This window comes from Bombina bombina, chromosome 6 (genome assembly GCF_027579735.1).
Source record: "Bombina bombina isolate aBomBom1 chromosome 6, aBomBom1.pri, whole genome shotgun sequence".
Taxonomy (NCBI): domain Eukaryota; kingdom Metazoa; phylum Chordata; class Amphibia; order Anura; family Bombinatoridae; genus Bombina; species Bombina bombina.
The window spans coordinates 577,701,197-577,728,476 of NC_069504.1; the positions used below are offsets into that span (position 1 = coordinate 577,701,197).

At 40.7% G+C, this 27,280-nt stretch overlaps 1 protein-coding gene across 1 annotated transcript in view; it reads left to right on the forward strand.

Moving 5' to 3' along the window:
* The window catches only part of TJP1 (tight junction protein 1), a gene marked incomplete in the record, with an annotated part of 489,926 nt that overhangs the window by 394,242 nt on the left and 68,404 nt on the right, over window positions 1-27,280 (forward strand). Inside the window, 2 exon segments of the mRNA XM_053717550.1 lie at window positions 5,760-5,854; window positions 20,685-20,909. Of these exon segments, the coding sequence (XP_053573525.1) occupies window positions 5,760-5,854; window positions 20,685-20,909 (320 nt within the window).

The window sequence follows — 27,280 nt, forward strand, 5'->3', positions numbered from 1 at the left end:
GATAATATTAGGGCCATGTCAGACACTGCGTCACAGGTGGCAGAACATGAGGACGGAGAACTTCATTCTGTGGGTGACGGTTCTGATCCAAACAGACTGGATTCAGATATCTCAAATTTTAAATTTAAACTGGAACACCTCCGTGTATTACTAGGGGAGGTGTTAGCGGCTCTGAATGATTGTAATACAGTTGCAATACCAGAGAAAATGTGTAGGTTGGATAAATATTTTGCGGTACCGGCGAGTACTGAGGTTTTTCCTATACCTAAGAGACTTACTGAAATTGTTACTAAGGAGTGGGATAGACCCGGTGTGCCGTTCTCACCCCCTCCGATATTTAGAAAAATGTTTCCAATAGACGCCACCACACGGGACTTATGGCAAACGGTCCCTAAGGTGGAGGGAGCAGTTTCTACTTTAGCTAAGCGTACCACTATCCCGGTGGAGGATAGCTGTGCTTTTTCAGATCCAATGGATAAAAAATTAGAGGGTTACCTTAAGAAAATGTTTGTTCAACAAGGTTTTATATTGCAACCCCTTGCATGCATTGCGCCGATCACGGCTGCAGCGGCATTCTGGATTGAGTCTCTGGAAGAGAACATTAGTTCAGCTACTCTGGACGACATTACGGACAGGCTTAGAGTCCTTAAACTAGCTAATTCATTCATTTCGGAGGCCGTAGTACATCTTACTAAACTTACGGCGAAGAATTCAGGATTCGCCATTCAGGCACGCAGGGCGCTGTGGCTAAAATCCTGGTCAGCTGATGTTACTTCTAAGTCTAAATTGCTTAATATACCTTTCAAAGGGCAGACCTTATTCGGGCCCGGGTTGAAAGAGATTATCGCTGACATTACAGGAGGTAAAGGCCATGCCCTGCCTCAGGACAAAGCCAAAGCTAAGGCTAGACAGTCTAATTTTCGTTCCTTTCGTAATTTCAAAGCAGGAGCAGCATCAACTTCCTCTGCACCAAAACAGGAAGGAGCTGTTGCTCGCTACAGACAAGGCTGGAAACCTAACCAGTCCTGGAACAAGGGCAAGCAGACCAGGAAACCTGCTGCTGCCCCTAAAACAGCATGAATTGAGGGCCCCCGATCCGGGATCGGATCTAGTGGGGGGCAGACTTCTCTCTTCGCCCAGGCTTGGGCAAGAGATGTCCAGGATCCCTGGGCGCTAGAGATAATATCTCAGGGATACCTTCTGGACTTCAAATACTCTCCTCCAAGAGAGAGATTTCATCTGTCAAGGTTGTCAACAATCCAGACAAAGAAAGAGGCGTTTCTACGCTGCGTACAAGAGCTCTTGTTAATGGGAGTAATCCATCCTGTTCCACGATCGGAACAGGGACAGGGGTTTTACTCAAATCTGTTTGTGGTTCCCAAAAAAGAGGGAACTTTCAGACCAATCCTGGACTTAAAGATCCTAAACAAATTCCTAAGAGTTCCATCGTTCAAGATGGAGACTATTCGGACAATTTTACCTATGATCCAAGAGGGTCAGTACATGACCACTGTAGATTTAAAAGATGCTTACCTTCACATACCGATTCACAAAGATCATTACCGGTACCTAAGGTTTGCCTTCCTAGACAGGCATTACCAGTTTGTGGCTCTTCCATTCGGATTGGCTACAGCTCCAAGAATCTTCACAAAGGTTCTGGGTGCTCTTCTGGCGGTACTAAGACCGCGGGGAATCTCGGTAGCTCCATACCTAGACGACATTCTGATACAAGCTTCAAGCTTTCAAACTGCCAAGTCTCATACAGAGTTAGTACTGGCATTTCTAAGGTCACATGGATGGAAGGTGAACGAAAAGAAAAGTTCACTCGTTCCACTCACAAGAGTTCCCTTCCTGGGGACTCTTATAGATTCTGTAGAAATGAAAATTTACCTGACAGAGGACAGGCTAACAAGACTTCAAAGTGCTTGCCGCACCCTTCATTCCATTCAACACCCGTCAGTGGCTCAATGCATGGAGGTAATCGGCTTAATGGTAGCGGCAATGGACATAGTACCCTTTGCACGCTTACACCTCAGACCACTGCAACTGTGCATGCTAAGTCAGTGGAATGGGGATTACTCAGACTTATCCCCTTCTCTGAATCTGGATCAAGAGACCAGAAATTCTCTTCTATGGTGGCTTTCTCTGCCACATCTGTCCAGGGGGATGCCATTCAGCAGACCAGACTGGACAATTGTAACAACAGACGCCAGCCTTCTAGGTTGGGGTGCCGTCTGGAATTCTCTGAAGGCTCAGGGACAATGGAGTCAGGAGGAGAGTCTCCTGCCAATAAACATTCTGGAATTGAGAGCAGTTCTCAATGCCCTCCTGGCTTGGCCCCAGTTGACAACTCGGGGGTTCATCAGGTTTCAGTCGGACAACATCACGACTGTAGCTTACATCAACCATCAGGGAGGGACAAGAAGCTCCCTAGCTATGATGGAAGTATCAAAGATAATTCGCTGGGCAGAGTCTCACTCTTGCCACCTGTCAGCAATCCACATCCCGGGAGTGGAGAACTGGGAGGCGGATTTCTTAAGTCGTCAGACTTTTCATCCGGGGGAGTGGGAACTCCATCCGGAGGTCTTTGCCCAAATACTTCGACGTTGGGGCAAACCAGAGATAGATCTCATGGCGTCTCGACAGAACGCCAAGCTTCCTCGTTACGGGTCCAGATCCAGGGATCCAGGAGCAGTCCTGATAGATGCCCTGACAGCACCTTGGGACTTCAGGATGGCTTACGTGTTTCCACCCTTCCCGATGCTTCCTCGATTGATTGCCAGAATCAAACAAGAGAGAGCATCAGTGATTCTAATAGCACCTGCGTGGCCACGCAGGACTTGGTATGCAGAATTGGTGGACATGTCATCCTGTCCACCTTGGTCTCTACCTCTGAAACAGGACCTTCTGATACAGGGTCCCTTCAAACATCAAAATCTAACTTCTCTGAAGCTGACTGCTTGGAAATTGAACGCTTGATTTTATCAAGACGTGGGTTTTCTGAGTCGGTTATTGATACCTTAATACAGGCTAGGAAACCTGTTACCAGAAAGATTTACCATAAGATATGGCGTAAATACCTATATTGGTGTGAATCCAAAGGTTACTCTTGGAGTAAGGTTAGGATTCCTAGGATATTGTCTTTTCTACAAGAAGGTTTAGAAAAGGGTTTATCTGCTAGTTCATTAAGGGGACAGATCTCAGCTCTGTCCATTCTGTTACACAAACGTCTGTCAGAAGTTCCTGACGTCCAGGCTTTTTGTCAGGCTTTGGCCAGGATTAAGCCTGTGTTTAAAACTGTTGCTCCACCATGGAGTTTAAACCTGGTTCTTAATGTTTTACAGGGCGTTCCGTTTGAACCCCTTCATTCCATTGATATAAAGTTGTTATCTTGGAAAGTTCTATTTTTAATGGCTATTTCCTCGGCTCGAAGAGTCTCTGAATTATCAGCCTTACATTGTGATTCTCCTTATTTGATTTTTCATTCGGATAAGGTAGTTCTGCGTACTAAACCTGGGTTCTTACCTAAGGTAGTTACTAACAGGAATATCAATCAAGAGATTGTTGTTCCTTCTTTGTGCCCAAATCCTTCTTCGAAGAAGGAACGTCTACTGCACAACCTGGATGTAGTCCGTGCTCTAAAATTTTACTTACAGGCAACTAAGGAATTTCGACAAACGTCTTCTCTGTTTGTCGTTTACTCTGGGCAGAGGAGAGGTCAAAAAGCTTCTGCTACCTCTCTTTCTTTTTGGCTTCGTAGCATAATTCGTTTAGCTTATGAGACTGCTGGACAGCAGCCTCCTGAAAGAATTACAGCTCATTCTACTAGAGCTGTGGCTTCCACTTGGGCCTTCAAGAATGAGGCCTCTGTTGAGCAGATTTGCAAGGCTGCAACTTGGTCTTCGCTTCATACTTTTTCCAAATTTTACAAATTTGACACTTTTGCTTCATCGGAGGCTATTTTTGGGAGAAAGGTTCTTCAGGCAGTGGTTCCTTCTGTATAAAGAGCCTGCCTATCCCTCCCGTCATCCGTGTACTTTTGCTTTGGTATTGGTATCCCAGAAGTAATGATGACCCGTGGACTGATCACACTTAACAGAAGAAAACATAATTTATGCTTACCTGATAAATTCCTTTCTTCTGTAGTGTGATCAGTCCACGGCCCGCCCTGTTTTTAAGGCAGGTAAATATTTTTTAATTTATACTCCAGTCACCACTTCACCCTTGGCTTTTCCTTTCTCGTTGGTCCTTGGTCGAATGACTGGGAGTGACGTAGAGGGGAGGAGCTATATGCAGCTCTGCTGGGTGAATCCTCTTGCACTTCCTGTTGGGGAGGAGTAATATCCCAGAAGTAATGATGACCCGTGGACTGAACACACTACAGAAGAAAGGAATTTATCAGGTAAGCATAAATTATGTTATCCAACAGCAATTTAAAATATGGGGAGGCGAAAAGTGAGTTTAAAATCCTCCACTAAATCCAAAATGTAGAGAAAATAACTCATTGTGTAAACCATTTACAAATCTAAACAAGTCAGAAGACTTTCTTATACTCCAGAAACTCTCTGATTACACTGTTTCCAATGCAGCAAAGGACTCTGGGGGAACATATGCAAATGAGGTTCACAATGACACACTTTTTTACTTCTGGGGGGAAAACAGAAAACAATTTTACCAAGCAGTGATTCAACCTACTCCCAGCTGATGAGTGGCAATAACCATGAAACAGCTATCCTGGTCTGAATCACTGTACTAACCCTAGCTAAGCTTAGAAGCTGTGTAATGCAGCGATGCTATGGCGTAAAGGGAAGTCTGTCTTAAAAAGCAGCCTAGAAGTAAAAAAGTGAGTCGTGAACCTCATTTGCATATCTTCCCCCAGAGTCCTTCGCTGCATTGGAAACAGTGTAATCAGAGAGTTTCTGGGGTATAAGCAAGTCTTCTGACTTGTTTAGATTTGTAAATGGTTTACACAATGAGTTATTTTCTCTACATTATAATATATATATATATATATATATATATATATATGTGTGTACTATTTATTGTGAACGTTTTCGGGCCAATCTGGTCCGTCCTCTGAGGATGGACCAGTTTGGCCCGAAAACGTTTTCAATAGTGATGAATTTGCAAAAATTTTCCTATTGGAGTGCACTTCTCTTATTGATTATATTTAACTTTTGCTGCACCCTGGGTTGCTGATATTGTAAGTCTGGAGTGTGATCTGTCTTGACGTGTCATATATATATATATATATATATATATATATATATGTGTGCCAACATATCATCAGGCATATATAGAAATATGTATTTATGAATAAATAGAACATATTCTGTTAATTAAAGAATATTGGAATGCAAAATATTCATATAGTTTACTTTCAACTCTTTGAGTGCAACCCGATGAGCGCAAAAAGCTTACTTTTAGCGCAATTAACACTGCAGTGGAAGCATTCATTTGAGCTCCACTCGTAATTTAGCTCTTTATGGGGAAATTTTGAGGTGAATGTCTTTTTAACATATTAAACCTAGCTTAATTAAACTATTATGCTACCCTTAAAGTTTACAGTCGGACAGCTAATATAATCCAAGATATATGGGCTCTAAATACTCCCTTTGATACTGTTCTGCAATCTACATTGATACATGTAGAGGGGAGTGTGTTTGTGTTATTTTTGGCATAAAAGGTAAAAGCATTGTTATCTTTTCAAATGTAGATTTAGAGTACAAGGTTAAAAATATAAGATTTTTGTTTTTCAGGTTCCAGAAGTTGCCCCTAAGCCTCTGGTTGCACCTGTAAGTGCTCCTAAAGCAGCCCCACTGCCTCATTATGAACCAGAAAAGTCAACATACAGGTAGAGTGAATATAATTAAATATATTATTTATATATAATTTCACAATCACCTACAAAAATATATTTACAAGCTTCTCATCAGTTATGTTTTAAAAGAACAAAATAATGCAGCAACAATTAGCTTTTGTGTCAAAACGATTTACTAATAAGTCAATACCTGCATTCCACACGTCATTATGACATATATATATATATATATATATATATATCTATATCCTAAGGCATGGAGCGACTTCATTCCAATTACTAGTGGGATGTTCAACTCCTGGCCAGCAGGAGGCGGCAAAGAGCACCCCAGCAGAGCTGTTAAGTGTCTCTTCCCTTACCCATAATCCCCAGTCATTCTTTGCCTCTGTGACCGGGAGGATGGCAAAGATGAATGTCTGAGAAGATTTAATCCTTTAATGGGTCCTTTTCCCTGCCAGCAAGGATTGGGGTCTAGCTGTGTCCATGTCAATCTCTTTATTAAGTGAGAAGGCGGTGAGGTTGTGTCTGCTTTACTTCTAACATTATTGCTTCCCCTGTTATAGATAGCTGGAGTTGGTTACTCCGTTCTCTCTTTTTCTACAGGTCTCTGGTAGACGGATGGACTCTGCCACACCTTAGATGCCATTCCCTACCTGACGGCAGGATCCACAGTGCATTCCTTCTAGGTGAGAGGGTGACAGCACTCTTAGATTTAATTCTCCTATGGACTTTTATTTTTGGTATTACTGGGATTTCCATTATTCCTTATTATAATTATGGAGAATAAGGGCATTGCATTATTTTGCAGTGGCTTATGAGGCTGACAGAATAGGGCCTAATTGTGACAATGAGAGAGATTTTTTTCATTTGGAGCACTTTTCTCCAACATAGGTGTGTCCGGTCCACGGCGTCATCCTTACTTGTGGGATATTCTCTTCCCCAACAGGAAATGGCAAAGAGCCCAGCAAAGCTGGTCACATGATCCCTCCTAGGCTCCGCCTACCCCAGTCATTCTCTTTGCCGTTGTACAGGCAACATCTCCACGGAGATGGCTTAGAGTTTTTTAGGGTTCCCTTCTTGGGAACAATTATAGACTCCTCAGAAATGAGGATTTTTCTAACAGAGGCCAGAAAGACAAAACTTCTGGACTCTTGTCGAATTCTTCATTCCGTTCCTCTTCCTTCCGTAGCTCAGTGCATGGAAGTGATCGGGTTGATGGTAGCGGCAATGGACATAGTTCCTTTTGCGCGCATTCATCTAAGACCATTACAACTGTGCATGCTCAGTCAGTGGAATGGGGACTATACAGACTTGTCTCCAAAGATACAAGTAAATCAGAGGACCAGAGACTCACTCCGCTGGTGGCTGTCCCTGGACAACCTGTCACGAGGGATGACATTCCGCAGACCAGAGTGGGTCATTGTCACGACCGACGCCAGTCTGATGGGCTGGGGCGCGGTCTGGGGATCCCTGAAAGCTCAGGGTCTTTGGTCTCGGGAAGAATCTCTTCTACCGATAAATATTCTGGAACTGAGAGCGATATTCAATGCTCTCAAGGCTTGGCCTCAGCTAGCGAGGACCAAGTTCATACGGTTTCAATCAGACAACATGACGACTGTTGCGTACATCAACCATCAGGGGGGAACAAGGAGTTCCCTAGCGATGGAAGAAGTGACCAAGATTATTCTATGGGCGGAGTCTCACTCCTGCCACCTGTCTGCTATCCACATCCCGGGAGTGGAAAATTGGGAAGCGGATTTTCTGAGTCGTCAGACATTGCATCCGGGGGAGTGGGAACTCCATCCGGAAATCTTTGCCCAAGTCACTCAACTATGGGGCATTCCAGACATGGATCTGATGGCCTCTCGTCAGAACTTCAAAGTTCCTTGCTACGGGTCCAGATCCAGGGATCCCAAGGCGGCTCTAGTGGATGCACTAGTAGCACCTTGGACCTTCAAACTAGCTTATGTGTTCCCGCCGTTTCCTCTCATCCCCAGGCTGGTAGCCAGGATCAATCAGGAGAGGGCGTCGGTGATCTTGATAGCTCCTGCGTGGCCACGCAGGACTTGGTATGCAGATCTGGTGAATATGTCATCGGCTCCACCTTGGAAGCTACCTTTGAGACGAGACCTTCTTGTTCAGGGTCCGTTCGAACATCCGAATCTGGTTTCACTCCAGCTGACTGCTTGGAGATTGAACGCTTGATTTTATCGAAGCGAGGTTTCTCAGATTCTGTTATCGATACTCTTGTTCAGGCCAGAAAGCCTGTAACTAGAAAGATTTACCACAAAATTTGGAAAAAATATATCTGTTGGTGTGAATCTAAAGGATTCCCTTGGGACAAGGTTAAGATTCCTAGGATTCTATCCTTCCTTCAAGAAGGATTGGAAAAAGGATTATCGGCAAGTTCCCTGAAGGGACAGATTTCTGCCTTGTCGGTGTTACTTCACAAAAAACTGGCAGCTGTGCCAGATGTTCAAGCCTTTGTTCAGGCTCTGGTTAGAATCAAGCCTGTTTACAAACCTTTGACTCCTCCTTGGAGTCTCAATTTAGTTCTTTCAGTTCTTCAGGGGGTTCCGTTTGAACCCTTACATTCCGTTGATATTAAGTTATTATCTTGGAAAGTTTTGTTTTTAGTTGCAATTTCTTCTGCTAGAAGAGTTTCAGAATTATCTGCTCTGCAGTGTTCTCCTCCTTATCTGGTGTTCCATGCAGATAAGGTGGTTTTACGTACTAAACCTGGTTTTCTTCCAAAAGTTGTTTCTAACAAAAACATTAACCAGGAGATTATCGTACCTTCTCTGTGTCCGAAACCAGTTTCAAAGAAGGAACGCTTGTTGCACAATTTGGATGTTGTTCGCGCTCTAAAATTCTATTTAGATGCTACAAAGGATTTTAGACAAACATCTTCCTTGTTTGTTGTTTATTCAGGTAAAAGGAGAGGTCAAAAAGCAACTTCTACCTCTCTCTCTTTTTGGATTAAAAGCATCATCAGATTGGCTTACGAGACTGCCGGACGGCAGCCTCCCGAAAGAATCACAGCTCATTCCACTAGGGCTGTGGCTTCCACATGGGCCTTCAAGAACGAGGCTTCTGTTGATCAGATATGTAGGGCAGCGACTTGGTCTTCACTGCACACTTTTACCAAATTTTACAAGTTTGATACTTTTGCTTCTTCTGAGGCTATTTTTGGGAGAAAGGTTTTGCAAGCCGTGGTGCCTTCCATTTAGGTGACCTGATTTGCTCCCTCCCTTCATCCGTGTCCTAAAGCTTTGGTATTGGTTCCCACAAGTAAGGATGACGCCGTGGACCGGACACACCTATGTTGGAGAAAACAGAATTTATGTTTACCTGATAAATTTCTTTCTCCAACGGTGTGTCCGGTCCACGGCCCGCCCTGGTTTTTTAATCAGGTCTGATAATTTATTTTCTTTAACTACAGTCACCACGGTACCATATGGTTTCTCCTATGCTATTATTCCTCCTTAACGTCGGTCGAATGACTGGGGTAGGCGGAGCCTAGGAGGGATCATGTGACCAGCTTTGCTGGGCTCTTTGCCATTTCCTGTTGGGGAAGAGAATATCCCACAAGTAAGGATGACGCCGTGGACCGGACACACCGTTGGAGAAAGAAATTTATCAGGTAAACATAAATTCTGTTTTTATCCGTTATTTTCTGTTGCACGCAGTTTTTGAGCTGTGGCGCAGTTGATTTTAGTTTTGGTCACATGACCGTTCCTCCGCACTTTCGCGTTTGTATCTCTGATTACAGCGGAGTTGGTAGCGGTGTGTGTGAGGTCTATTTTAGCTCCTGATTTGAATATCTTGTCTCCGGTCCTGATTTTGTTAGCAAATCCTGGATTTGTAAACTAGGGGATAGATCATCTGTTGTCAGGAGGTGGTAAGCCCTCAGTAGAGCTGAGGTATTACGGTGCTTGTTACTGCCTGTTGTTGTTGCTGCAAACATTTTTCTTATGTTCACATATACTTTGAGTCAAGTACTCTTATATTTTTTTTTATTTTTTTTTTGTGGGACTAATTTATTCATTATGGACACTAATGAACATAGTGGTTCCTTTGAAAAATGTTTGTTCTGCTTGGAGGCAAATGTGATTCCTCCTGTGCAGTTTTGCTCCCTTTGCTTAAATAAGACCTTATTATTGAAAGATAAGATTAATCTCTGAGCCTTCTGTCTCTCAGGATAGTGTTGTACTGCCTATGCCTCAGCTTTCCCCTCAAATGTCCCAAGCGTTAACAGTTTCAAATGCAGTGCCCTGCGGTTCCTCTCAACATCCTCAAGGGGGTGTTTATTTACTGGGGGATTTTGCTGCACAAATAACTTCTGCGGTTTCTGCAGCTTTGTCAGCCTTTCCTGCTTCTGGCAAGAGGAAGAGAACGTCTAAAAATATTTCGCTCAGTAAGGGTTCTGACTCAGCAAAGACAGCGTTAGTCAGTCTCTCTCAATCATCTGATGATGATACTTCAGTGGCTTCTGAAGGTGAGATCTCTTATTCTGAATCTAGGATGGTAATTTATACTGATTCAGAAGAGGTTAATTTTAGATTTAAGCTTGAACACCTCCGATTGATTGCTTCTGAAGGAGGTACTCGCTACCTTAGATGACTTCGAACCTTCTGTCGTTGTCAACCCTAAAAAGTCTACTAAACGTAATAGAGTTTATGATTCTCCCTCATCTGTGGAAGTTTTTCCTGAGAAGACGTCAGAATTCATAACTCAAGAATGGGATAAGCCGGGTATTCCTTTTTCCCCTTCCCCTGTTTTTAAAAAAACAGGGGCTGACTCCATTCGTGACTCGTGGAGCACTATCCCTAAGGTGGAAGGAGCTAATTCTACTCTAGTTAAAAGAACTACTATTCCTATTGAGGATAGCTGTTCTTTCAAGGATCCTATGGATAAGAAGTTAGAGGCTTACTTAAAAAAGATGTACATTAATTAGAGATCATAGTGGCAGCCTGCTGCAAGCATTGCTACGGTTGCAGGAGCAGCATCTTATTGGTGAGATGCTTTGTCTGAGCTGATTTCAGAAAGGACTACTATAGAGGAGATCCAAGATAGGATCAAGGCTCTTAAACTGGCCAATACCTTTATCTGTGATGGCAACATGCAAGTGATTAGGCTGGGAGACAAAATGTCTAGCTTTGCGGTTTTAGCTTGCAGAGCTTTTTTGTTAAAATCTTGGTAAGCTGATGTAACTTCCAAGTCCAAACGTTTGTCTTTACCTCATAAGGGTAAAACTTTATTTGGTCCTGGTTTGGCAGAGATCATTTCTGAGATTACGGGTGGAAAGGGATCTTTCCTACCTCAGAACAAGAAGAATAGACCTAAGGGTCACCAGAAGTCTAATTTTCGTTCCTTTCGTAATTTTAAAGGACAGAAATCTTCCTCTTCCAAGCCGGAGCAATCTAAGACCTTATGGAGGTCCAGTCAGGTTTGGAATAAGGGGAAGCAAACCAAGAAGCCTTTCACTGATTCTAAATCAGCAAGAGGGGATTGCCCCCGGTCCTGTCCTGGATCAGGTAGGGGGCAGACTTTCCTTTTTTCATCAGGCTTGGATATGAGATGTTCCAGACCCTTGGGCTGTGGACATAGTATCCCAGGGTTACAGAATAGGTTTCAAGACTTGTCCTCCCAGGGGCAGATTTATCCTTTCGAGATTATCTGCAAACCAGGTAAAGAGAGAGGCCTTCTTAAACTGCATAAAGGACCTATCCTCCCTGGGAGTGATTGTTCCAGTTCCTGTAAAGGAACGGGGTCTAGGATTGTATTCAAATCTTTTTGTGGTTCCCAAAAAGGAAGGAACTTTCCGTTCAATTTTAGACCTAAATTGTCTCAAGTTCCTCAGGGTTCTGTCTTTCAAAATGGAAACCATTCGTTCCATTCTTCCCTTGGTCCAAGAGGATCAGTTCATGACGACCATAGACCTGAAGGACGCGTATCTTCATGTTCCCATTCACAGGGATCATCACCAGTTTCTGGGATTTGCCTTTCTAGACGAGCATTTCCAATTTGTGGCACTTCCATTTGACCTTGCCACGGCGCCCAGAATATTCACAAAGGTGTTCCGGGGGGCTCTTTTGGCAGTGGTCAGATCTCAGGGAATTGCAGTGGTGCTTTACCTAGACGACATCTTGGTTTAGGCGTCTTCTTTTCATCTAGCAAAATCTCATATAGAGATGTTGTCTTTTCTACATTCCCATGGGTGGAAAGTGAATCTGGAAAAGAGTTCCCTTGTTCCAGCTACAAGGGTGTGTTTCTTAGGGAAAATCATAGATTCCCTGTCCATGAAGATTTTCCTGACGGATGTCAGAAAATCCAAACTTCTTACTTCGTGCCTTTCTCTCCAGTCTGCTATTCGGCCATCAGTGGCTCAATGCATGGAGGTGATTGGTCTGATGATGGCTTCTATGGACATCATTCCCTTTGCTCGGTTCTGAGACCTCTGCAACTGTGCATGGTCAATCAATGGAACAGAGACCATTTAGATTTATCACAGAGGATAGATCTGGATCCCCTAACAAGAGACTTTCTCTCGTGGTGGATTTCTTAGGACCATCTGACTCGAGGCACTTGCTTCCTGAGACCTTCCTGGGTGATTGTGACCACGGACGCCAGCCTGTTAGGCTGGGGAGCAGTTTGGGGCTCTCTAAAGGCTCAGGGCCTGAGGACTCGGGAGAAGTCTTCTCTTCCCATAAACATCTTAGAGATGAGAGCAATCTTCAATGCCTTCACAGCTTGGCATCAATTATCTTTAGTTTATCAGATTCCAACATCACCTCGGTGGCTTACATCAACCATCAGGGGAACTCGGAGTTCCTTAGCTATGAAGGAGGTGACTCGAATTCTACAGTGGGCGGAAGCTCACAATTGTCTTCTGTCTGCCATTCACATCCCAGGGGTGGACAACTGGGAAGCGGATTTTCTGAGCACACAGACCTTTCATCCCTGGGAGTGGGCTCTCCATCTAGAAGTGTTCTCAAGGATAACCCTCAAGTGGGGGGTTCCGGAGTTGTATCTGATGGCGTCTCGTCAAAATGCCAAGCTTCCAAAGTACGGTTCAAGGTCAAGAGATCCTCAAGCCGTTCTGATAGATGCTCTGGTGGTTCCTTGGATCTTCAATTTAGCGTACCTGTTTCCTCCGTTTGCTCTCCTTCCACAAGTCATTGCTCGTATCAAGCAGGAGAGAGCTTCTGTGATTCTAATAGCTTCTGCATGGCCTCGTAGGATCTGGTTCACGGATCTGGTGAAGATGTCATCTCTTCCACCCTGGAGGCTACCTCTGAGGAAGGACCTTCTAATCCAGGGCCCTTTCCTCCATCCAAATCTAGTTTCTCTGAAGCTGACTGCATGGAGATTGAACCTAGTTTTGGCCAGGCGTGGCTTTTCTGAGATGGTAGTTGATACCATGCTTCAGGCTCGTAAACCAGTTACTCATAAGATTTACCATAAGGTATGGCCCAAATACCTATATTGGTGTGAATCAAAGGGTTTCTCTTGGAGTAAGGTCAGGGTTCCCAGAATCTTGTCTTTTTTTCAGGAGGGCCTGGAGAAGGGTTTGTCAGTCAGTACTCTTAAGGGTAAGATTTATCCTCTGTTTATTATCTTGCACAAACGTCTGGCAGATCTGCCAGATGTTCAATCTCTTGTTCAGGCCCTGGTCATAATCAGGCCTGTGTTTAAACCAGTTGATCCTCCTTAGAGCCTTAGCCTTGTTCTTAAAGTTTTGCAGCAGGCTCCGTTTGAGCCCATGCATTCGATTGATATTAAGTTGTTATCGTGGAAAGTGTTGTTTCAACTTGCTATTTCTTCTGCTCGCAGAGTTTCTGAACTTTCGGCTCGACACTGCAGTGTGATTCCCCCTATCTTATTTTTCATGCAGATAAGGTGGCCCTTCGTACTAAGCTGAGATTTCTTCCAAAGGTAGTGTCGGATAGCAATATTAATCAGGAAATTGTTGTTCCTTCTTTTTGTCCCAATCCTTCTTCCCAGAAGGAACGTCTGTTACATAACTTGGATGTTGTGCGTGCTTTTAAATTTTACCTTCATGCGACTAAAGATTTTCGACAATCTTCTGCCCTGTTTGTTATTTTTTCTGGTAAGCGTAAGGGTCAGAAGGTCACTTTATAATTTTCTTTCTTTCTGGTGGAGAAGTGTTATGAGGCTAGCTTATGAGACAGCTGGACTACAGCTCCAGCATGAAAGAGCCAGGGATGTCAGACAGTGACTTCTTGGCTGTAAGAGAGAGAAGGGAAAATCCTAGCTCTCTAACTAGTGTGTATTACGTTTGTATACATATGCAGTGAAAACACTGCAAGTTTCTTTATTTATATATATATATATATATAACTAGCTAATGCATGTATATCACACACTTTATTTACATTAAAAGCTTTATTTAAATATCCAATATTTGTTTTGGTGTACACTGTCCCTTTAAAGACAAGGCAGTCCTGGTATGGTGGCATATTTACCAGCCCATTCTTCAGGGGGCCTCTTTTTTGACGAGTTTTCCAGTCAACATGTTTTGGGTTCAATAAAATTGATATAGTCTAAGGCAGGAGTCCCTTTTCAGGCTCCAATTAGACAATGTTGCAGTAGGGGCTTAATTAAAACATCAAGGAGGAACACAAAGTTCCTTGGCAATAAAAGAAGTAGCCCGCATTGTCACTTAGGGCTTGGTATTCAAAACCTCACCGTCATGGAGAGAAATCACGCAAAATTGTTTTTTTTTTCTTTTTTCAGACCTTGTATTTTAATGTAGGAGTTTCTGTTGAAGAAAAAGAACACTATATCGCAATAAAAACATGTCTCAAGTTACAATTTGTGTTTCTAAAAATATTTTAAGTGTCTCGCTGTACTGTTAAGACATCTTAAACTATCTCACCTGAGCAGCAAGGTTTTGAATTTTAGGCCCTTAAGCAGAAAGCAATCATTGCATAATTTCAGCTATCCATGTCCCGGGAGTGAACAGTTGGGAAGTGGACTTTCTCAGCCACCAGTTACCTTTACCTGTAGGAGTGGTCTTTAAACCAGCAGGTGTTTGACCCAGTTTGTGAGACATTGGGGCATGCCACACATAAACCTCATGGCCTTCTACTTGAACATATTGTGCCAGAGCTTGAGATCCTCAGGCAACTCTCATAGATGCATTAGTAGTTCCCTGGTCATTCAACCTGATGTACATCTTTCCTCTTTGTGTTATTACTCAGGGTGATGGCCACGATCAAACAAGTACGAGCATCAGCAATTTTGATTGCTCTGATCTCTTAGGACTTGGCATTCAGATCTGATTGAAATGTCCTCCTATATGAAGAGGAAAGGTCTGATGTGTTAACCCTGGAAGGCTTGAAATCAGTATAAGAAAAAAAAAGCCTAAGATTACACTTGAATACATCTGGTAAATTATAATAGACTAAGCCTCATAGAAAATAGCTGCAGTTATAGAATGACTATAACCCGTATAAAATATGTGTCAAAGTGCTGCCCTGGAGCTATGTATACAGAGAAAGTCTTTTTAGTACCACTCTCTTGATTATACAGCCTAGCCTTGGTATGTGACAGGCTTAGTATTTTGTAGTGATAACCAGATGTAAAACTTAGTAGAAACGCTCACTCACCAATTCTTCCTGTTGTAGGTCGGTTTTTCCTTGTCCTGTGATGTATTCCTAGGTATCGTATACCTGGTGAATCCAAAGAAGTGACGGCACAGTGTCCGGGTAGATCATCTGCTTGGTGTGTAGCACTTAAAGCAAGGAGCATTTATATCAGCTGAAGCAGATGCAGCTCTTAGACAAACCACAATTCAAATGAATAGCAAATAAAGCAATTACCGAAGTGAAAAGATCCAGCTGCCAATAGACTGAATGTCAAAAGTAAAAAATAACTTCAGCATTCAAAACACGTCATCACAGTAGCTCTGATTTACTGTTTCTGCTGAATGGATAGACAAAGAAGACTTAAAACATTAGTAAAAGTATTTATAAAATAAACTCTGTCTATGATATGTGCAGAATTTTACTCCTGGCTCATAATATCTTGGGTTATTCTCCATATATCTATATTCAAATACAACTGACTGGCTACTAAAAATATGACTGGCTCTTAAATATTCTTACTGGCTCCTAAATTGTAAACAAATTTGATGACCCCTGGGCTTTATCTGTCTTCTATCACAAGAAGATCTCTACACTGCCTGACGTTCAGGCCCTAATTAGAATCAGATCATTTTTTTTAAACCAATTGTGGAATCTTAACCTGGTTTTAAGGGTCCTCCAGGTTCCTTGTTTTGAAAGAGGTTGTTTGAAAGGTTTTCTTGGCCCTTTCTTCAACCAGAAGATTGTCTGAGATTTCAGCTTTAGCATGTTATCATTCTTACTTGATTTTTCATCAGGAATAAGGTGGTTCTGAGAACCAAAGTCCTCTTTTCTTCCTAAGTTGGTATCTTCAGAGAACATTAATCAGAAAATTGTACTTCCATCATTGTGTCCATCTCCGAAAAATTCTAAGGAGTGATTTCTTCACAACCTAGATGTTTTCCTTGAAAGCTGCAAAGGATTTAAAAAATTCCTCCTCTTTATTTATTCATTTTTCTGAGCCCAACAGGGGTCAAAGAGTTGGCTTAAGGCCTTGATTCACAAGGCGTACTTGGTGTTGAGAAGGTTCCCACACATTACTGCTTTTCCCACTAGAACAGATGCCATATATTGGGCCTTCAGAAATTATACTTTCATAGAGTAGATTTTTTTTTACATCTTTTTACAAAATGTAATCACTTTTCACGTGTTTGCCTTTTCAGAAGCTGATTTTGGAAGGAACGTTTTGTGTGGGGCGCTGTGCTTGTTTTATTAACATACCTGCCTTAACTGATATTCCACTTTATTTTTTGGGGTTTCGTGGGAACTCACTGCTTGGGTATAAATTTACACGTGATGGCTCATGGACTCTCACCAACCCTTTTAAAAGTAAACAAAATGTATGCTTACTAGATGATTTAATTCCTTTTTTAATTGTGAGTCCGCAAGACCCTCCCTTATTTCGGTCCAGCTACAATAAATGTCCCCTACATTTTCATCTGAGGCAAAAAACTAAGCATGCACAATTTGAAATAGGTAACTGAAAAATATTAAATGTGCACTGCTAAACTGTCACACAAGAAAAGGACCAACTGGACAAGAAGAAAGCAGTGGGTGGAGCTTGGTGGCCATTTTCAGTTGCTAACAACGATTATTTAAACGTTTCATGTACTTACAAACTTATAAATGTTGAAACCATTGCAAGATGCTTGTCTGGTAGTCTGGTATGTAACAATAAGTATTAAAGAAAAAAATAAAATATAAAAAATTTAAAAAAATAAACATTGGGTCTAGACTGTCCCTTTAAGTTACTATAAATTTTACTGGAGCAGGCTTTAGCACACACCAGAACTCTGATCTTCATTCTCAGGATCATTTCTGAACCTGGGGAGCACATGTAGTAGTTTAGAAGTTTTACATTTTCTCCCTGTGCAAACCTCAGGGGGTTAACTTTTTCCCTGTAAAACAATGTGGCCCTTTTTGATTAGACGCTGCAATTTCTCTTTAGAGCCTTTGTAGTGGTGAGCAGCATCCTTAAAGGGACATTAAACCCAACATTTTTCTTTCATGGTTCAGACAGAGAATACAATTTTAAACAAAATTTCAATTTACTTCTATTATCTAATTTGCTTCATTATTTAAATATCCTTTGTTAAAGAAATAGCAATGCACATGGGTGAGCCAATCACATGAGGCAAACATGTGCAGCCACCAATCAGAAGCTACTGAGCCTATCTAGATATGCTTTTCAGGAAGGAATATTAAGAGAATAAAGCAAATTAGACAACAGAACTAAATTAGAAAGTTGTTTAAAATGGTATTTCTTTATCTGAATCATGAAAGCGAAAATTTGGGTTTAATGTCCCTTTAATAACAAGAGCTTTGCATAAATGTATTTAACCCCTGATAGACTCAAACTGTATTTTATATTTTAAAGTACAATTTTTCCTCTTAAAGAGGCAGTACTTTTTTTTCTGATCCTCAAGGATTTCAGTGTTCCATTGATCCAATATTTGTGTGTTCTCATGGGGTTCAACGCTTTCTGTGCTATTTATTCTGTTTTTCTGTGCTATCTAATTTTAGATACTTGTCTGCCCTTACTATTCTAAAATATTGGGGAACAAACTGGTTCAGTTTAAGACTTGGAGCATAATACTGATCCCTTAGAAGGTATCACTGTACTGACAATATAACTCCATATATGTGTTTGCTATGTAAGTGTTGGTATGTCACCCTACTCAGCTATGTAACCTATGTGCTTAGTCTCTGTCTATTGCTAGACAGGGTCATGCAGCGTTGCATTTGCAGCAGAGTACTCAGGGATTTGTTACCCACCAGGATTATCCCCTGTACAGTTTTATGAACCTGCCTTCTATCTTAAAGGGACAGTCTACTCCAGAATTTTTATTGTTAAAAAATATAGATAACCTATTCCCCTGTTTTGCATAACCAACACGGTTATATTAATATAGTTTTTACGTCTGTGATTACCTTATATTGAAGCCTCCCCCCTTTGTGTCAGTTCTTTTGACAGACTTGCATTTTAGCTAATCAGTGCTGACTCAAAATAACTCCACAGGAGTTATCACAATCTTATCTGTATAATACACATGAACAAGCATTGTCTAGCTGTTAAAAACTCGAAATGCACTGAGATGAGCTGGCCTGCAAGGGCTTACAAATTAGCATATGAGTCTACCCAGGTTTAGCTTTCAACAAATAATAACAAAAGAACAAAGCATTTTTGATGATAAAAGTAATTTGTAAAGTTGTTTAAAATTGCATGCCCTTTCTGAATCATGAAAGTTTAATTTTAACTGTCTCGTTAAAAATTGAGACTTTAAAATGACCCTCCTGTGCTATGTCTACCATAGACTTGAAATATTTTTTGCATATCCCTATTCACTGAGATCAATCATACAAATACTAAGATTTACCTTTCTAAACAGGCATTACCAATGTGTGTCAACCCCCCTCCCCCTTGCTCTTCTTAAAGGTTCTCTTCTTTGTCCGTAGTGAAAGCTTAGGGTATTGGTAGTAGCTCCTTACCTAGATAACATTCTGGTATAGGCTGGTTCTTTTCAGATGACTCAGGAACATATGAACACAGTTCTTAAGTTCCTTTGTTCAACCTCCAGGAAAGCTCTCTGCCACCACAAGCTATAATATCCTTTCTGGGATTCATCAGATGTTCACACACTCAAATTGCAGAAGCCATGTGTTCCTCTCCAACAAACTCTTCTTCCTACACTGCTTCAATCCATGGAAGTATTTGGTCTCATGGTAGCTTTTTCAGATGCCATATATTTTACTAGATTTCACTTTTGTTATTTACAGCTTTAAATGATGCAGCAGAATGTAGACAACAACCTTTCTCTTTAGACTTCAAGACTAGACATTCTCTACTTTGGTGGCAGACTCACTAATCATTGGTTCAGTGAGCCTCATTTCTCCGTCTGAATTGGGTAGTAATTACCACGGACGCCAGCCTGCTGGGTTGGGACGCAGTCTGGGGTTCCTGGAAAGGCAGTTTGGTTTCCACGGGAGACAAGGTTATCGATCAACGTCTTGGAACTCAATTCAATATTCAGTCTTGTTTCACAAGATTTCAAGACTTCCTGAGATTCAAGCCTTTGGTCAGGATACAATCAGTTATCAGGCCTGATTTTCCTCTGTGGAACCCTTGGTTTTAGGGTTCTTCAGGCTCAGCTGTTAAAACCTATGCATGTTCTGGTAATTCAGCAGTTTTCTTTAAAGGTTCTTTTTCTTTTGGCCATTTCCTTACCAAGGTTGTTTCTTCTGAATACATCAATTATGAAATTGTAGTTGCATCTCTCTGTTCAGCGCCAGTAGTTGATTAAGAGAAATTCATAACTTGGATGTAGTAAGGGTCTTGAAATGTTATCTTTAAGCCACTAAAGAATTCAGAAATTCTTTGTCCTTGTTTATTCTCAGGTCATCGTAAAGGGCAGAAAGCTACTGCAATAGCCATGGCAGCTTAAAGTTTTAAATTCAGGGAGCATACCTAGTAGCGGGGAAGTCTCACCTTAATTAAGCTTTTATTGAACCGATTAGCAAGGCATCTACTTGGTAATTTTTACCTAGCTTTATCAAATTCTACTATTTTGACACGTTTGCTTCTTCTGAGGCTGTTTTTGGTAAAAACGTTCCGCAGGCTGCAGTGCCTGTTTCGTACCTCCTACCTGCCTTAACTATTTTTCTCACCCTTTTTCATGGTGGTCTTTTGGACTTCACAGTTTAAGTATAGGATCCTACATGTGATGTCTCTTGGACTCTCACCATCTTTTGAAAACAAAATGTACGCTTACCTTTTTTCCATAACAGCTGGCAGGAGTACCAGTTTGAACTTAAACCTTCTTTTCTCTTTCCAACTTTTTCTCCTTTCTCGTGGCCATATGTATGACTAAGGAATCATGGGATAATGGGAAGAATTAAATATCTGTTGTGTGAAGTATTTTGCCTCATCTTGTAAGACTGGACTTTAATCTCACATGTGATAATTAATAAACTCTAACCATCATGAAAGAAATGAATTTATCAGGTAAGCATACATTTTGGTTTTGTTTGCCATGCCCATGTCAGTGATGGGGTTCATTTGTATTATTTTGTTCTCTCATCACTTTAAAGGGGCATATATTAAAATAAAAGGTCTAGAAAACTAATTCAGCAAAAATCTATACAATCTTTGATTAAGACTTATGCTGCCAATTTTCTGTGAAATTATTTTAAGATTTGTTTTCTTTTTTCCCCAGAGTACCTGAGCCACAGAAACCTCAAATAAAGCCTCCAGAAGATATAATTCGCTCTAATCACTATGATCCTGAGGAAGATGAGGAGTACTACCGAAAGCAGCTCTCGTATTTTGATAGAAGAAGCTTTGATAAACCCACTCCCCCACTTTCTACCAACGTACTTCCTGAACCTGCAAAACCTGTGCATTCTCAGAATCAGATAAACTTTAACAATTACCCTTCAAAGTAAGTTTCACTTCCTCCCTACTCTCATTCTAGCCTTATTCATTTGTGAGGGCAACTTTTATTATTCTGATTATTTATTTATTCTTATAAATGTTCTGAGGCATAAATATTTTTTTCTGCAGACTTGTGACTACCATCTCCCTCTGTAGGGCCACAAACCTGTCATCTCAGTAACTTACAGTTCACTTATAATTTTTATGAAAGAGCTAAATGTCTTTTTTCAATGTTGAACTTTCCATCAAATAACTGAACTAGTTTTCCTGAAATTGATGATTCCAAAATTTTTAAAGCTTTAAAGGGTCATGAAACCCTAATTTTTTCTTTTATGATTTAGAAAGAGTATGTGATTTTAAACAACTTTCTAATTTACTTCTATTATCTAAATTGCGTCATTCTCTTGATATCCTCTGCTGAAAAGCATATCTAGATAAGCTCAGTAGTTGCTGATTGGTGGTTGCACATAGATGCCTCGTTTGATTGACTCACCCATGTGCACAACTATTTCTTCAACAAAGAATATCTAAAGAATGAAGCAAATTAGATGATAGAAGTGAATTGGAAAGTTCTTTGAAATTGTATTCTCTAGCTGAATCATGAAAGAAAAGTTTTGGGTTTAGTGTCCCTTTAAGTGAAGAACACACTGTTTTAAACTTTTGCTTATTGCTTCTGATTGGTGTGCAGCCTCCTCTTCAAGCAGATCCTGTTATACCAAATTACAATGTAAAGAAATAATGTTGAACAAACGTAAAGTAGGTTTTCCATGACCCTGCAGTTGATCTTTGGTTAATTCTCATGTTCATTTTCATTTATAAAAATGAATTTGCTAGTGCAAATGTATTGATTGCTTCTTAAATATAGATGCTTTTTTATTACATTATGAGATCTTTACTTAAAATACAGGGTTTTATTTAATGAATCCTTTATTTAAAAAAAAAAAAGTACCAAAATAGCTTTCATATGAATTTCCAAACATTCTTTGTAGCTTTGCTTAAACATTTCAAAACTACCTTAGCATTGCAAAAGTAAACATCATTTTTTTTTAATAGTAATGAATACTGTTTGTTTTTTTAAATTATTTTTGTAATTGAGAAATTAGGTTATTATTACGAAAGTGAATAAATATGTTGTAGGGAATAGGGATTGGTAAAGGTTTTAAAATGGGTAGTTTATTTACACATTTTGCTATTCTTTTAAAGGGACAGTCTACTCCAAAATTTTGATGATCCCTTTTATTACCCATTCCCCAGTTTTGCATAACCAACAAGGTTATATTAATATACTTTCTTTCATGTAATTAGCAAGAGTCCATGAGCTAGTGACGTATGGGATATACATTCCTACCAGGAGGGGCAAAGTTTCCCAAACCTCAAAATGCCTATAAATACACCCCTCACCACACCCACAAATCAGTTTTACAAACTTTGCCTCCTATGGAGGTGGTGAAGTAAGTTTGTGCTAGATTCTACGTTGATATGCGCTCCGCAGCAGGTTGGAGCCCGGTTTTCCTCTCAGCGTGCAGTGAATGTCAGAGGGATGTGAGGAGAGTATTGCCTGTTTGAATTCAATGATCTCCTTCTACGGGGTCTATTTCATAGGTTCTCTGTTATCGGTCGTAGAGATTCATCTCTTACCTCCCTTTTCAGATCGACGATATACTCTTATATATATATATACCATTACCTCTGCTGATTTTCGTTTCAGTACTGGTTTGGCTTTCTACAAACATGTAGATGAGTGTCCTGGGGTAAGTAAGTCTTATTTTCTGTGACACTCTAAGCTATGGTTGGGCACTTTTTTAATAAAGTTCTAAATATATGTATTCAAACATTTATTTGCCTTGACTCAGGATGTTCAACATTCCTTATTTTCAGACAGTCAGTTTCATATTTGGGATAATGCATTTGAATCAATCATTTTTCTTACCTTAAAAAATTTGACTTTTTTTCCCTGTGGGCTGTTAGGCTCGCGGGGGCTGAAAATGCTTCATTTTATTGCGTCATTCTTGGCGCGGACTTTTTTGGCGCAAAAAATCTTTTCTGTTTCCGGCGTCATACGTGTCGCCGGAAGTTGCGTCATTTTTTGACGTTCTTTTGCGCCAAAAATGTCGGCTTCCGGATGTGGCGTCATTTTTGGCGCCAAAAGCATTTAGGCGCCAAATAATGTGGGCGTCTTATTTGGCGCTAAAAAAATATGGGCGTCGCTTTTGTCTCCACATTATTTAAGTCTCATTTTTCATTGCTTCTGGTTGCTAGAAGCTTGTTCCTTGGCATTTTTCCCATTCCTGAAACTGTCATTTAAGGAATTTGATCAATTTTGCTTTATATGTTGTTTTTTCTCTTACATATTGCAAGATGTCTCACGTTGCATCTGAGTCAGAAGATACTTCAGGAATATCGCTCTCTGGTGCTGGAACTACCAAAGCTAAGTGTATCTGCTGTAAACTTTTGGTAGCTGTTCCTCCAGCTGTTGTTTGTATTAATTGTCATGACAAACTTGTTAATGCAGATAATATTTCCTTTAGTAAAGTACCATTACCTGTTCCAGTTCCATCAACATCTAATGTTCAGAGTGTTCCTGATAACATAAGAGATTTTGTTTCTGAATCCATCAAGAAGGCTATGTCTGTTATTCCTCCTTCTAGTAAACATAAAAAATCTTTTAAAACTTCTCTTTTATACAGATGAATTTTTAAATGAACATCATCATTCTGATTCTAATGACTCTTCTGGTTCAGAGGATTCTGTCTCAGAGGTTGATGCTGATAAATCTTCATATTTATTTAAAATGGAATTTATTCGTTCTTTACTTAAAGAAGTACTAATTGCTTTAGAAATTGAGGATTCTGGTCCTCTTGATACTAAATCTAAACGTTTAGATAAGGTCTTTAAATCTCCTGTGGTTATTCCAGAAGTTTTTCCTGTTCCTGGTGCTATTTCTGAAGTAATTTCCAGAGAGTGGAATAATTTGGGTAATTCATTTACTTCTTCTAAACGTTTTAAGCAATTATATCCTGTGCCGTCTGACAGATTAGAATTTTGGGACAAAATCCCTAAAGTTGATGGGGCTATTTCTACCCTTGCTAAACGTACTACTATTCCTACGGCAGATGGTACTTCGTTTAAGGATCCTTTAGATAGGAAAATTGAATCCTTTCTAAGAAAAGCTTATCTGTGTTTAGGTAATCTTCTTAGACCTGCTATATCATTGGCTGATGTTGCTGCAGCTTCAACTTTTTGGTTGGAAACTTTAGCGCAACAAGTAACAGATCATGATTCTCATAATATTATTCTTCTTCTTCAACATGCTAATAATTTTATCTGTGATGCCATTTTTGATATTATCAGAGTTGATGTCAGGTTTATGTCTCTAGCTATTTTAGCTAGAAGAGCTTTATGGCTTAAAACTTGGAATGCTGATATGTCTTCTAAATCAACTCTACTTTCCCTTTCTTTCCAGGGTAACAAATTATTTGGTTCTCAGTTGGATTCTATTATCTCAACTGTTACTGGTGGGAAAGGAACTTTTTTACCACAGGATAAAGAATCTAAGGGTAAAAACAGGGCTAATAATCGTTTTCGTTCCTTTCATTTCAACAAAGAACAAAAGCCTGATCCTTCATCCTCAGGAGCAGTTTCAGTTTGGAAACCATCTCCAGTCTGGAATAAATCCAAGCCTTCTAGAAAAGCAAAGCCAGCTTCTAAGTCCACATGAAGGTGCGGCCCTCATTCCAGCTCAGCTGGTAGGGGGCAGGTTACGTTTTTTCAAAGAAATTTGGATCAATTCTGTTCACAATCTTTGGATTCAGAACATCGTTTCAGAAGGGTACAGAATTGGTTTCAAGATAAGACCTCCTGCAAAGAGATTTTTTCTTTCCCGTGTCCCAGTAAATCCAGTGAAAGCTCAAGCATTTCTGAAATGTGTTTCAGATCTAGAGTTGGCTGGAGTAATTATGCCAGTTCCAGTTCTGGAACAGGGGCTGGGGTTTTATTCGAATCTCTTCATTGTACCAAAGAAGGAGAATTCCTTCAGACCAGTTCTGGATCTAAAAATATTGAATCGTTATGTAAGGATACCAACATTCAAAATGGTAACTGTAAGGACTATCTTGCCTTTTGTTCAGCAAGGGCATTATATGTCAACAATAGATTTACAGGATGCATATCTGCATATTCCGATTCATCCAGATCACTTTCAGTTCCTGAGATTCTCTTTCCTGGACAAGCATTACCAGTTTGTGGCTCTGCCGTTTGGCCTAGCTACAGCTCCAAGAATTTTTACAAAGGTTCTCGGTGCCCTTCTGTCTGTAATCAGAGAACAGGGTATTGTGGTATTTCCTTATTTGGACGATATCTTGGTACTTGCTCAGTCTTTACATTTAGCAGAATCTCATACGAATAGACTTGTGTTTCTTCAAGATCATGGTTGGAGGATCAATTCACTAAAAAGTTCATTGATTCCTCAGACAAGGGTAACCTTTCTGGGTTTCCAGATAGATTCAGTGTCCATGACTCTGTCTTTGACAGACAAGAGACGTCTAAAATTGATTTCAGCTTGTCGAAACCTTCAGTCACAATCATTCCCTTCGGTAGCCTTATGCATGGAAATTCTAGGTCTTATGACTGCTGCATCGGACGCGATCCCCTTTGCTCGTTTTCACATGCGACCTCTTCAGCTCTGTATGCTGAATCAATGGTGCAGGGATTACACAAAGATATCTCAATTAATATCTTTAAAACCGATTGTACGACACTCTCTGACGTGGTGGACAGATCACCATCGTTTAATTCAGGGGGCTTCTTTTGTTCTTCCGACCTGGACTGTAATTTCAACAGATGCAAGTCTTACAGGTTGGGGAGCTGTGTGGGGATCTCTGACGGCACAAGGAGTTTGGGAATCTCAGGAGGTGAGATTACCGATCAATATTTTGGAACTCCGTGCAATTTTCAGAGCTCTTCAGTCTTGGCCTCTTCTGAAGAGAGAATCGTTCATTTGTTTTCAGACAGACAATGTCACAACTGTGGCATACATCAATCATCAAGGAGGGACTCACAGTCCTCTGGCTATGAAAGAAGTATCTCGAATTCTGGTTTGGGCGGAATCCAGCTCCTGTCTAATCTCTGCGGTTCATATCCCAGGTATAGACAATTGGGAAGCGGATTATCTCAGTCGCCAAACGTTGCATCCGGGCGAATGGTCTCTTCACCCAGAGGTATTTCTTCAGATTGTTCAAATGTGGGAACTTCCAGAAATAGATCTGATGGCGTCTCATCTAAACAAGAAACTTCCCAGGTATCTGTCCAGATCCCGGGATCCTCAGGCGGAGGCAGTGGATGCATTATCACTTCCTTGGAAGTATCATCCTGCCTATATCTTTCCGCCTCTAGTTCTTCTTCCAAGAGTAATCTCCAAGATTCTGAAGGAATGCTCGTTTGTTCTGCTGGTAGCTCCGGCATGGCCTCACAGGTTTTGGTATGCGGATCTTGTCCGGATGGCCTCTTGCCAACCGTGGACTCTTCCGTTAAGACCAGACCTTCTGTCGCAAGGTCCTTTTTTCCATCAGGATCTCAAATCCTTAAATTTAAAGGTATGGAGATTGAAAGCTTGATTCTTGATCAAAGAGGTTTCTCTGACTCTGTGATTAATACTATGTTACAGGCTCGTAAATCTGTATCTAGAGAGATATATTATAGAGTCTGGAAGACTTATATTTCTTGGTGTCTTTCTCATCATTTTTCTTGGCATTCTTTTAGAATACCGAGAATTTTACAGTTTCTTCAGGATGGTTTAGATAAAGGTTTGTCCGCAAGTTCCTTGAAAGGACAAATCTCTGCTCTTTCTGTTCTTTTTCACAGAAAGATTGCTAATCTTCCTGATATTCATTGTTTTGTACAAGCTTTGGTTCGTATAAAACCTGTCATTAAGTCAATTTCTCCTCCTTGGAGTTTGAATTTGGTTCTGGGGGCTCTTCAAGCTCCTCCTTTTGAACCCATGCATTCATTGGACATTAAATTACTTTCTTGGAAAGTTTTGTTCCTTTTGGCGATCTCTTCTGCCAGAAGAGTCTCTGAATTATCTGCTCTTTCTTGTGAGTCTCCTTTTCTGATTTTTCATCAGGATAAGGCGGTGTTGCGAACTTCTTTTCAATTTTTACCTAAGGTTGTGAATTCCAACAACATTAGTAGAGAAATTGTGGTTCCTTCATTATGTCCTAATCCTAAGAATTCTAAAGAGAAATCGTTGCATTCTTTGGATGTTGTTAGAGCTTTGAAATATTATGTTGAAGCTACTAAGTCTTTCCGAAAGACTTCTAGTCTATTTGTTATCTTTTCCGGTTCTAGAAAAGGCCAGAAAGCTTCTGCCATTTCTTTGGC